Source organism: Hyperoodon ampullatus (genome assembly GCF_949752795.1).
Source record: "Hyperoodon ampullatus genome assembly, chromosome: 15".
Taxonomy (NCBI): Eukaryota; Metazoa; Chordata; class Mammalia; order Artiodactyla; family Ziphiidae; genus Hyperoodon; species Hyperoodon ampullatus.
Genome location: NC_136928.1, coordinates 8,905,145 through 8,918,363, shown reverse-complemented (window position 1 = coordinate 8,918,363; position 13,219 = coordinate 8,905,145). Strand labels below are relative to the sequence as shown.

Genomic DNA, 13,219 nt, shown 5'->3' with positions numbered 1-13,219 from the left:
CAGTGAAGCCATCTGGCCCTGGACTTTTGTTGGTTGGGAGGTTTTTGATAACTGATTCAATCTCCTTACTGTAATCAGTTTGTTCAAATTTTCTATTTCTTCATGATTCAATCTTGGTTGTATGTTGCTAGGAATGTATCCGTTTCTTTTAGGTTGTCCAATTTATTTGCACATATTTGTTCATAGTAGTCTCTTATGATCCTTTGTATTTTGTGGTATCAGTTGTAATGTCTAAAATTTCATTTCTGATTTTATTTGAGTCCTCTTTCTTTTTTTTTTCCCTTGGTAAGTCTAGCTAAAGCTTTGTCTATTTTGTTTATCTTTCAAAGAACCAGCTCTTAGTTTCATTGAATTTCATTGATCTTTTCTATTGTTCTTTCAGTGTCTATCTCCTTTATTTCCACTCTGATCTTTGTTATTTCCTTTTTTCTATTCATTTTTGGCTTTGATTGTTCTTCCATTTCTAGTTCCTTGAGGTGTAAAGTTAGGTTGTTTATTTGAGGTATTTCTTGTTTCTTGATGTAGGCATTTATCCCTATGAAATTCCCTCTTAGAACCACTTTTGCTGCATCCCATAAGAGTTGATATGTTGTATTTCCATTTTCATTTGTCTTAAAGTATTTTTTAACTTCTCTTTTGGTTTCTTCTTTGACCCAATTTTCTTTGATGAAATTTGTGAATTTTCCAATTTTCTTCTTGTAATTGATTTCTAGTTTCATACTACTGTGGTCAGAAAAGATGCTTGATATGATTTCAGTCTTCTTAAATTTATTAAGACTTGTGCTGTTGCCTAACATAATCTATCCTGGAGAATGTTCCATGTGCACTTGAGAAGAAAGTGTATTCTGTTGCTTTTGCATGGAATTTCTATATACGTCCCTTAAGTCCATTAGGTCAAACTTGTCATTTAAGGGCAATATTTCCTTATTGATTTTTTAGTCTGGATGATTTTTCCATTGATGAAAGAAGGGTGTTAAAGTCCCCTACTAATATTGTATTGCTGTCTCTTGGTCTATTTAGATCTGTATTTGCTTTATATATTTAGGTGCCCCTATATTGGGTGCATATTTACAAACATTATATCCTCTTGTTGGATTGACCCTATATCATTATATAATGATCTTGTCTCTTATTACACTCTTTGTCTTAAAGTTTATTTTGTCTGATATAAGTATAGCTACCCCAACTTTTGTTTGGTTTTATTTGCATGGAATACCTTTTTCATCCCTTCACTTTCAATCTGTGTGTACCCTTACATCTCTAGTGAGTCTCTTGTAGGCAACATGTAGATGCCTATAAGAGATTTAAAATAGATGGGTCTATTTTAAAAAATCTAATCAGCTAGTCTGTGTCTTTTGATTGGAGAATTTAGTCTATTCACATTTAAAGTAATTATTGATAGGTATGTACTTATTGCCATTTTGTTAATTATGTTCTGGCTATTTTATGATTCTTTTGCTCCTTTTTTCTTCTCTTGCTCTCTTCCTTTTAGATTTGATAATATTCTTCAGTACTATGCTTAGATTCTTTTCTCTTTATCTTCTGTGTATCTACTATAGGTTTTTGCTTTGTAGTTACCATGAGACTCACTTAAAAAAACTTATATTTGTAATGGTTTAAGTTGATAATAACTTAAACTTGAATGCATTCTAAAGCTCTCCATTTTATCCCCCCCTACACATTTTATGTTTTTGATGTTATAATTTACATCTTTTTATCTTGTGTATTCATAACAAATTATGTAAAAATATGTATTTTTGTGTGTGTATTTATCCATTTATATAAAATTGAGCATGGAGAAAAGCAAGAAAGGATGTACATCAGATTGTTGTTAATGATAGATACTATAGAAATGGGGGTCAGAGATTGGAGAATTGAAGGTAAGGAAAAATGTAAAAGAAGAAGAGTAGGAGAGGGAAAGAAAGAGGGAAGAGAAGAAGAGAGAGAGGAGAAGGAAGGTGGGGAGGTGGGCATAGGAGGAGGAGAAAAGAACAAAGAAGGGGAGGGGAGGAGAGGGGAAGGATGGCAATGATAAAAAGAACATACCTAGTATTACTAACTCTGTCAGAACAAATCAAACTACAGGTACCTATACACATGAAATTAGTCTCTTGAATACTAAGCTAATCTCTCCATGTGGTAGAAATTTATGTCATTTTCACTTTATTCCTTAGTATTTTTAATATTGCAGAACTACTATATTCATGTATTTGTTATATTGTTCCAGTCACCTAGTACATAACAAAATGCTCCAAACTTGGTGACTTAAAACACAACAACAACATTTGCTTAAAAATCTACCATGTAGGCAGAGCTCAGTGAGGACAGCTTGCCTCTGCTCCACTTGACATCAGCTGAGGCAGCTCAAGGTCTGGGGACTATAATCTCTGAAGGCTTGTCCGTTCACAGTCTGGCAGGTGATAAAGGCTATAGTCTGGGACTCATTCAGATGACATCTCCTCAGGGAGACCTTTGTAGTCACCCAATCTAAAGTAGCCTGCCGTTTGTCTTGACCACATTCCCTATATTATTTTCTTAACAGCACCTATCATTAGATGACGTTCTTCAGTCTAATTATTTAGGATTACTAGAATGTTAACAGGAATCTTTTCTCCTTTTTTCACTGTTGTATCCCCAGAGCATGACTCAGAGCCTGGCATGTAGTAGGCGTTGAATTCAATATACATAAATTTATCACACTGATGTCAAATGGAACTACTTTAATCATCAAGGGTTAATTATACACTTTTGCCACATGAAGGTAAACCCGTCAGAAAGAAACAAGTGTAAAAGGTTTAATACTAAGTCCATGGGAAAAAAAAGAGTAGAGAGGCCCCAAAACTCCCCACAATGCATTGTGCAGGCACACTGCTCTTTGGAGAAAGAGCAGCTGCAGGCAGTGCCACACCCACCTTGCAAGTGGAAGTTCAGTGTCAACAACATCTGTTACTTTGCATTTTCTGTTAATCTGAATTGAAATTGGCTGTGTAGTTTTCTTTGCATTTAAGATGTTAAATTGTTTATTAAAATTATTAATTAATCCCTAGGTTAACCGTTTTTCACATAAAGTAACATTAAAATAAAAACAACAAATCAGCACTATGGACCTTCAAGAATGTTTTCCTCCAGCATGAATCAGTACCTAAATTTGAGAAGCAATGGAATAAGGGTTAATGTCCATAATATATATGTATATATATGTTTTTATTATTTATTTATTTTTTTATTCAAATATAGTTGATTTAAAATATCATGTTAATATCAGGTGTACAGCACAGTGATTCAGTTACACATATATACATTATATATATATGTTTTTAGAAATCTCAGAAACTGATAGGAAAAAAGCAAACAATATAATTTTAAAGTAGACAGTGATTATGAACAGAATCCACGAAATAAGTTACATACATGCCAATGAATGAATGAAAATATAATTAACTTCATTAATAAGATGCAAATCACAACAACAATGTGATGCCATTTTAACTTATCAGTCTAGCAAAAATAAGAGAACGGATAGCATCAGTTTTGGCAAAGATGTAGGTAAGCAGGACCTCTTATACATCATAGGTGCAAAGGTAAACCTTTCAGCACAATTGGCAATAGTTTTCAAAATTAAAATGTACATATTCCACGACCTACAAAATGCCACTTCTGAAAATCCATTTTTATCTGTACAAAGGCAGTCATTCAATGCAGCATTATCTGCAATAGCAAAATAATAACAACAACAAAATGAAAAGGAAACAACCAGAACTCCCTTTAGGAGAATAATTAATGGGTACTCTATTATGGCACATCCATGCAACAGAACACAGTGCAGCTGTTAGAAAAGATACCTCTGTATGCACAAATTGGAAAGACTTCCATACGTTTTAGTGAAATCAGTACTTTGAAGATCAGTATGTACTGTATCATCTTTCTTTAAAGCTATATGTTTATACACAAACACATACATATATATATATATATACACATATATATTTGAATAAACATATAAAACAGCCTGAAAGCAACCACTAACAACAGGAGTTAACGTCTGAAGGTCCGAGTGAGAACTTTCACTTTTTACTTTTTTATGCACTTTCACTGCTCTTTTAAATGGATATATAATTATCCAAGGGCATAAATGGATTCTTAAAACTATTTTCAGACATGTACAAAATTTTTCAGGACACTAGGCATTTACTTTGAAAATAATAAAATTATGTAATTATACATAGTACTCTTACTGAAGTTCCTAGTATCAAATGGTACCCTAGTACCTAAAAGAGCCTTATAGCCTACATAGTTAAGTATCCATATTGTACATAATGCTAGAGATAATTTATCTGCTAGAAAACTTTGCTCACCACTGCATCCCATCACCTCAAACAGTATTTAGAGCTCAATAATTTTGAATAAATAAGTGTGTTTACAATTTCATAAACAAGCCTTAGCTTTCAGGTTTTCATTCCTTCTTTGTTAATTAAGAGTCTAGAAATTACTTCCATCCCCCAAAGCAATTTTGCAACATCCTCTGTAGCCAAAAGTGGCTAAAATGCTAGTTTTCAAACTTACCAGAGGCTCTAGTTTTATAGGCTGCTGTCGTTTTCTCGTCCTCTCCTGAGCTTTTGTAGTGTGCTTAAATGTCAGGAATTGTGTATCAGCTTCATTTACTGTAGGTGTTACAAAACTCAGTCTTCCCTTTGCTTTTATACTATTCCGTCTTGTAAGCATAGGGTTTTCCATCAGCTCTCCAATATTTTCCAGGTCCAACTCATTGTCTGAGGCACTAAAAGCCATCTTCACTCCTGGAGAGGGGTTAGGGTCAAGAAAAGAAAAATGAAAGGTAGAGCAAAAGGATTGGGGAAGTAGGGCTAAGCGGAGGGGTTTTAAGAACCACGGAGAGCTGAATTTGCTTATCCCCAAAGAAAACCTATCTAAGTTACCCCATTCTTCCCAAACTGAGGACCTAAACCAGAGGAATGAAAATTAGGAACTATGCCTGGCCTTCTAGAAGCCCCATAGCTGGGGTGGGACCCAGGAATTTGCATTTCTAATAACTTCCTGGGTGATGCTGTTGCTGCCTCTGATTTGGGGACCACAATGGTCCAGATTTGGAAGGATGAAGAGAAATGCCATTATACTGAGATTGTTTCTCACACTTGAGTATGCAAAATATTTCCGGGGGTGGGGGTAGTGTTCAAAATGCAGGTAATTTTAATGCAGGTAATCTGAGATATATAGCCTAGGTACTCACAGAGAAACCAAATAAAGGGAAAAAAGAGTTGAAGGCTAAATCATAAAACAGTGCTTCTGGAGATCTTATGTGGATGAGAATCACTTGAAGAGCTTGTGAAAAGGCAGATTCTGATTCATAAGCAAGATCCCAGAACACTAGAACTATGAGCCTTTTGTAGCGGTCTTGTACCCTCACCACCACTCACACTCCGGTCCCACCAGATGGGTGGAAATGCTTTCCTTAAAAACAGTATTACAACACACGAGGTCTTGAACCAGGTGTCAGCAGGCCCAGGTTTTAGTCTAGATCAGCACTGGCCAGCTAAAATATAATGCAAATCTCCTATGCAATTTAAAATTTTCAAGTAACCACATTCAAAAACAAAAAAAGAAATTAATATAATAATGTTCTTTATTTAACATGTACAAAATATTATCATTTCAACACGTAATCAATATAAAACTTATTAATATGATAGTTTATTTTTTGTTACTACGTCTTCAAAGTATTTCACCTTTAGGGCACATCTCAATTCAGACTAGCTCCCTGTGGCTAGTGGTTACCATACCGACTAGCAGAGGTCCAGACCTGACCACTCCGTGTGTGATCTTGGACAAGTCTCTTGATAGCTCTGTTCCTCAGTTTCCAGCCCTCTAAATTACTAGGTAGGTAGTAGGTATCCCTAAAATGCCTTTCCATTGGCCTTCTCTGCCTCGCTGCCTCTCTGAGCCTTTCCTTATGTGCTCCAAAAGCATGATGAGTCTCCCGCCTCGGAGTTGAGCCGCACAGCTCGATTCCTCAGGACTCACCAAGTCAGGCTAGACCAGCAACCGCCTCAGAGGGTCTCCTGAGATAGAGAAAAAGCAGGTCTGGGAGTAGAAAGTTGTCTCTAAGCCGAGAATATTTCCCGTTGCCTAGCAGCCACCAGGCCTCCACTGAGGCTCACTGCGCCTGTGCGCGACCTGTCGCCACGGCAACCCCTCAGCCAACTGCAGCTCTGGGTCTAGGACTGTGCCGGTCAGTCGAGCCAATGACTGTCTCTGGAAATTTCCTTACGTCACTGATTGGTGGAGAGCTCGCACTAGATCTGACGGCTTCTCCGTGCTGGGAAGTGTTCATGGGCTAGGCTGGAAGGCCAGGCAGCCAAAGGAGTTGGTTACTTATGTTTGTTCCTTCGCTTATCAACTGCCCACGCCCACTGCACCTCCCTCCTCCTCCAGGAATCTTTTCTGTTGCCCCTCGAGAGGCTTGAGGCTGCCTTGGCATTCGCTTTAATCTAACTTCCTGTGGTTAGAAGAATCAAGTGCCTGCGTAGACAGTTCACGTCCCGCTCTCCGAGGGAGCGACCGTTCTGCGTCTCTGCCCCACCCACCGACCTCCTCCCGGGAGTGTCCTAAGGCGCTAGGAATGCGGGCTCTTCTTCCCCTCAAACTTCACCGTGTCCTTTTCTGCTGATGTTCTTTTCCGCCTGGAAGGTAACTTAGTGTCAGGCATAGCACGAGCCCATATTAATTGGTCCCTGCACCGTATTCACCAAAGCAGACCCTGGATCTTGTTTGGCATTTAGACCCACCGAATTAAGTCTCCAAACGACTGCTGGTAATGCTGTATGGAAGCGACCCCACCGATGCCCTGTGCAGGTTGCTTACTGAAGTTACCTTACCCCGGTTAGTGATCAGGGGAAGCAGCCTTTTACCTGCCTCGGGGAAATGTTACACCACATGGCAGAGCCTTGGTTTTCAACCGCCCCTCCAAAATGACATAATCACCGCTGAAACTTATTATTATATCTTGTCCTTTTTGGTACCCCCCCCCTTAAAAAAAAACTTGATATTTGTTTCTTGCCTTGAAAGCAAAGTCCTGTATGAGGTGCTTTACATATCATACTCACAACCTGCATTTTCTCAGTCTTAAGATACTCAGATATGTATTTTCCATGCCAGGCATGACACCACCTACAAAGCAGAGACTCATATAATAATAGAGCTGGAATGGAGAATACAGATCACTCAATCCAACTACTCCCCCATTTCATTTTTTTTTTTTTAAGATTGATTGACTGATTGATTGATTTTGGCTGTGCCGGGTCTTAGTTGCAGCATGTGGGATCTTCGTTGTGGCATGTGGGACCCTTAGTTGCAGCATGCGGATTTCTTAGTTGCAGCATGCATGCGGGATCTAGTTCCTCGACCAGGGATCTAATCCCGGCCCCCTGCGTTGGGAGCGTGGAGTCTGACCCACTGGATCACCAGGGAAGTCGCCCTCATTTTGGTAATAAGAGAACTGAGACCCAGAGAGAAAGCAAATAATTTACTCCAGGTCAGGCACCTAGTCCTGGCAGAGGTAAAACTGGAATACAGATCTCCTAATCCTTAATCAGGAACAGCAAACAGCAATGGAGTAACTTCAGTTTAGAAACAATTCAGATAAACTTCAAATGTAGACGTAATAAATACTAATTCCCCAGAGATGCAAGGTACACACAGGTAATCAATCAGAGCCAATAAAATATAAACTAGTAATGAAAAACATTCAAAACCAACCCAGTATACATAAAAGCATATTATAATAATATGCAGTGTTAGACACACACTCCAAAATAGACTTCATTTTGGATGTGCAATGAATATTTTAATCTGTTGCTTTCAAAGTTTATGTAGTGGAGACATAATTTATTGCTCCTCAGTTCAAGAATTTCTTTGTCAGTAGATGAAGGTGATTGTATTCTAATGTTACCTTATGCAGCTAAGAGCATTCATTCCAAGAGCCAAGAAGGGTGCAGGATAGAAGACATGGACACATAGAGTTTTATGAAGGTATCGCTATACTGAACACTACTCACCAAATCTCTCCAAACTTATTTTTTTAATGTGGCAAGATGTCATATTCATTATCAAATGAATACTACTAAATCAGCACAAACAAGAGCTTTGTGTATTGCCTATTGATTGTTTCAGAGCTCTTGTAAATAGCAATAATTGTTACTATTTATTGGGTGCTCCTTATGTGCCAGGTACTGTGCTATATATTTTGCATTTATTATCTCAAATACTTCCAACAAACCTAAAATTCCCATTTCACAGCTAAAGAACTAGGCTACGAAAGGTTTACAAGAACTAGATTAAGAAAACAGTAATACTAAGTAAAAATGGTTAAAATTTAGTGAGCATGAAGTTAAGATTTATATGCCGGATCCTTTGTGAAGTTTTTTTTCACCATTATACTATTCATTGCAACAGCTTCATATTATTTTAGAGGCATTATTGTACCTACTCCACCACTAAGGAAATTGAAGCTTAAAGAGGTTATGTAATTTACCCAAGATCAGTCCAGAAGTGGCAAATGGCAGAGCTAAGATACAAATTGAGATCCATTAACTTTATTTTTTTAAATTAATTAGTTAATTTTTTTTTTGGCTGCGTTGCTGTGCATGGGCTTTCTTTAGTTGTGGAGAGCCGGGCTACTCTTCATTGCGGTGTGTGGGCTTCTCATTGTAGTGGCTTCTTTAGTTGCAGAGCATGGGCTCTAGGGTGTGCGGAGGCTCAGTAGTTGTGGCACATGGGCTTAGCTACTCCGTGGCATGTGGGATCTTCCTGGACCAGGGCTAGAACCTGTGTCTCCTGCATTGGAAGGCAGATTCTTAGCCACTGCGCCACCAGGGAAAACCTGAGATCCATCAACTTTAATAGTTAAAATTCCATAATATTAATCATGGAATTCTGCTACTGGATGTATGGTGGACTATATTCTGAAAAATTCCTGAAGCAAAACACCTATATGTTTGGATAAACTCCAAGGCACATTATTTTAACTGCATTGCTGAACTCACAGGAATTAAGAGAATCGTAACAATATAGCACTGTTGATGGGAATGTAAATTGGTGCAGCCACCATAAAAAATAGTATAGACATTCCTCAAAAAATTGATAATAAAACTACCATATGATCCAGCTATTCCACTTCTGGTTATTTATCCAAAGAATACAAAAACACTTATTAGAAAAAAAATATATGCACCCTTATGTTCGTCACAGCATTATTTACAATAGCCCAAATATGGAAACAACCTAAGTGCCCATCAATAGATGAATGGACAAAGAAGATGTGGTATTTATGCACAATGGAATATTACTCAGCCATAAAAAATATAAAATCTTGTCATTTGAGACAACATGGATGGATCTTGAGGGTACTATGCTAAATGAAATGACAGAAAAAGACAAATACCATATTATTTCACTCATATGTGGAATATAAAATAGTAATAAATGAACAAACCTAACCAAACAAAACCAAAAAGATAGATACAGAGAACAGAGAAGTGATTGTCAGAGGGGACTGGAGATGGTGGGGAGGAGGAAATGGGGGTCAACTCTACGGTGATGGGTGGAAACTAAACTTTTGGTGGTGAACATGCTGTAGTGTATCCAGAAGTTGAAATATAATGTTATACACATGAAATTTATATGTCATAAACCAATGTTATTGCAATAAATTAAAAAAGATGTATACATAAAGTGGGTGTAGCTAATTGTATTTAAGTTATACTTTAGTAAAGCTTATCCAAGAAAAAATAAAATTATCTTTATGCACAACATTTTTTTAAAAAGTAACAATCATATTCCTAGAATTATACTTCAGAATCACGTGAGGCTTTTCTAAACATACAGACTTCTAGGCTCATGCCAGACCTGGTAAATAAGAATCTTTGGAATTGGCATTTAGGCAAATATATGCTTAAAAATTTCTATAGATGAATCAAATGAACATCTCTGGTTAAGGATCACATCTGCAGGTGAAAATATATGAAGATTAAAAGATGTTAGATTATATTAGATTAAGTAGGTCATAAAACAGTTTGCATAACATGATTATATTTTTACAAGCACAAGTGTATGTAAACTCAGCAAACTATATGGAAGAAAAACATAAGCGTTTATGAGATTCATGGGTATTTTATGTTACATTCTTTGCTTTTCTGTATATCTAAAAATAAAAGCCATATACCACTTTTGTATTGAGAAAAGTGAGTTATTTTTAAATTAGCACAAGAAAATATATAAGAGCATAAAATAGAGAGACCATGAACTTGGTGGAGGCCAGGGTGAAGGGATCAGGAAAACTGGTGGAGGGTTTAGCCTTCAGTGTAAAGAAGAGGCACCCTGTTCCGTGTAGAGGGAAGGAATGTCGAAGTGGATTGTGGGGGGGGGAGGGTAACTCATCTTTAGGCTTGACTGTCCACAGTTTAATTTCAGGGTCTGTGAACTGCTTAAAATTGTATTCATGTTTGTTAGTGTACATTTGTCTATAGCTGTTAAATTCTCAAAGGAGCCTGTGACCAATCACCCCTCAGAGTTGGAAATTATACCTGCTCTGCAAGTGTTCTGGCCTTAAGTATCGGTCACATAGCTCAACTTTCTGGGGCGAGGGTGGTGGTGGTTGTTGTGGTATCATGTTTTGTTGCTCTATCACCGCCTTGTGGTCAAATGAATGTATAGCCAAAGGAGGTTTTGAGTCACATATTTTGAATCAGGGCAATAGCTTCTCATCTTAGCTATTTGGAGGGGACTTGGGACATTCTATGGTGTAATGTCCTACACATTATGAGATTTAAGATGATTACAAAGTTTTCCTCAAAAATGTTGAACCGATGTTCATTATTCATGAATGAGATGACCTGCCCAAGCCCAGATAATTTTATTCCAATTAAAGGTCTTTGCAGAATGATCTCTGACCCAGTGTTGAATGTTTTGAAAGACCATAGAGCAGTGCTCCTTAAACTTAGCTTTGTGTTAGGGGTAACTTAGAGAGTTTTGAAAACCCTGACGCCCAGGCCACACACCATGCTAATTAAACTAAGAGTGAGAGACCCAGACATCAGGGTTTTTTCTAACGTCCCCTTCCCCAGGTGATTCGAATGTCCAACCAAGTCCAAGGGCCTCAGCCACAGGGTCCTGCTATTCAAGGTGTGCTGCATGAGCCAGCAGCTTTGGTGTTCCCTGGGAGCCTGTTAGACTGCAGAATATCAGATCCTGCCCCAGACCTCCTGAATCAGTCTGCATTTTAATAATTCTCAGGTGGCTCATTGCATATTAAATTTAAGAAATGCTATTAAAGAGAACAGAATGGGTGTCCAGTAGGTCTGCTGGATACACAGCGCAGGAATGGTGCTCAAAACGTAGGTGTCTCATGTTTGATCATGGCCAGTTACAGGAAATGTGTGACTTCTATGCCACTGCTGGACAGTTCTAATTGTCAGAAAGTTCTTTTTTTGGTAGATGTCAAAATCTACTTTCTTGCCAGTTCTGCAAATTGCCCCCATGATCTCTCTTAAAATATTTGAAGGCAAAAATGTCTTTCCCTTAATCTTCCTTCTTTGAATCCCTCCCTCCCGACCTTCCAGTTTCTTTAGTCTATGTATGATATTTTTGCAGAACTCCTACTAATTCTACGCTAAAATGGCTCTCAGAACTGAAGGTGAGATTCTAGATGTGGTGTGATGCAATGAGAATAGTAGGAAAATGACTTTCCCTTATTTAGAAATTCTACTAAAGACTCCCTTTTCTTCCTGAAAATATTGGTCAGGATCTCTGTCAAATGCTACATTATAAAGAACCTGTATCCAGCAAACAAATCAACACTGATGGTCTCAGAGCCTCAGGTCATTCACATGTGACCGCTGATGTTCCCCTGAGCTCAGAGAGACCATGGGAACGTCCATTCTATAGCTGATTGGGTTTGTGCCTAGTGTCTAAAGTGGGGGAGAGGGGGCAGTCTTGTGGGACTGAACCCTGAAACTGTGGGATCTGACACAATCTCCAGGTAAATCCTTGTCAGAATTGAGTTGAATTGTAGACACTTTGCTGATGTCTGAGAATTTCGTGTTGGGGTGAGAACCACCCCTCCCTCTGCCACAGGTTGGAACTGGGATCAGAATCTAAATAGCATAGAGTAGGAGTTAGTGAATACTATCCTATGGGTTAAGTCCAGACTGCTGCCTGTTTTTGTAAATAAAGCTTTATTGGGATACAGCCATGACCATTTCTTTAGATATTTTCTATAGCTGTTTTTGCACTAAATAGAGTTGTGTAGTTGTGATACAGACTATTCAACCCAGGACATTTACTATCTGGTCTTTAAGGAAAAACTTTGCTGACTCCTGCGATAGTAAATATATATAATGTGGTAAATATAAAAAGTAGTCACCGACAGAGGGCCCTCAAGATGGGCGAGAAGACGTGGAGATCACCTTGCTCCCCACAAATACATCAAAAATATATCTACACGTGGAACAGCTCCTACAGAACACCTACTGAATGCTGGCAGAAGACCTCAGCTCCCAAAAGGCAAGAAACTCCCCACGTAACTGGGTAGGGTAAAAGAAAAAGGAAAAAGCAGAGACAAAAAATAGGGAAGGGACCTGCACCTCTGGGAGGGAGCTGTGAAGGAGGAAAAGTTTCCACACACTAGGAAGACCCTTCACTGGTGGAGACAGGGGAGGGGTGGGGGGAAAACTTTGGAGCCACAGAGGAGAGCACGGCAAGAGGGGTGCAGAGGGCAAAGTGGAGAGATTCCCACACAGAGGATCGGTGCCAACCAGCAACCACCTGCCTGAGAGGCTTGTCTACTCAACTTCGGGGCGGGTGGGGTCTGGGGGCTGAAGTTTCAGCTTCGGATGTCAGATCCCAGGGAGAGGACTGGGGTTGGCTGTGTGAACGCAGCCTGAAGGGGGCTAGTGCACCACAGCTAGCCGGGAGGTGGTACGGGAAAAAGTCTGGAACTGCCTAAGAGGCAAGAGACAATTGTTTTGGGGTGCATGAGGAGATGGGATCCAGAGCACCACCTAAATGAGCTCCAGAGACGGGCACGAGCTGCGGCTATCAGCGCAGACACCAGAGACGGGCATGAGACGCTAAGGTTGCTGCTGCAGCCACCAAGAAGCCTGTGTACAAGCACAGGTCACTATCCACACCTCCCCACCCGCCTGTGCAG

The 13,219-nt window shown here is 39.0% G+C and overlaps 1 protein-coding gene across 1 annotated transcript in view; it reads right to left on the bottom strand.

The window, feature by feature from the left end:
- DNAH6 (dynein axonemal heavy chain 6) overlaps positions 1–4,788 on the bottom strand; it is a gene marked incomplete at both ends in the record, with an annotated part of 275,574 nt that extends 270,786 nt beyond the window's left edge. Inside the window, one exon of the mRNA XM_079721202.1 lies at positions 4,564–4,788. Coding sequence (XP_079577328.1) covers positions 4,564–4,788 — 225 coding nt within the window. The remainder of the gene's footprint in view (positions 1–4,563) is intronic.
- Positions 4,789–13,219: the final 8,431 nt, after the last annotated feature.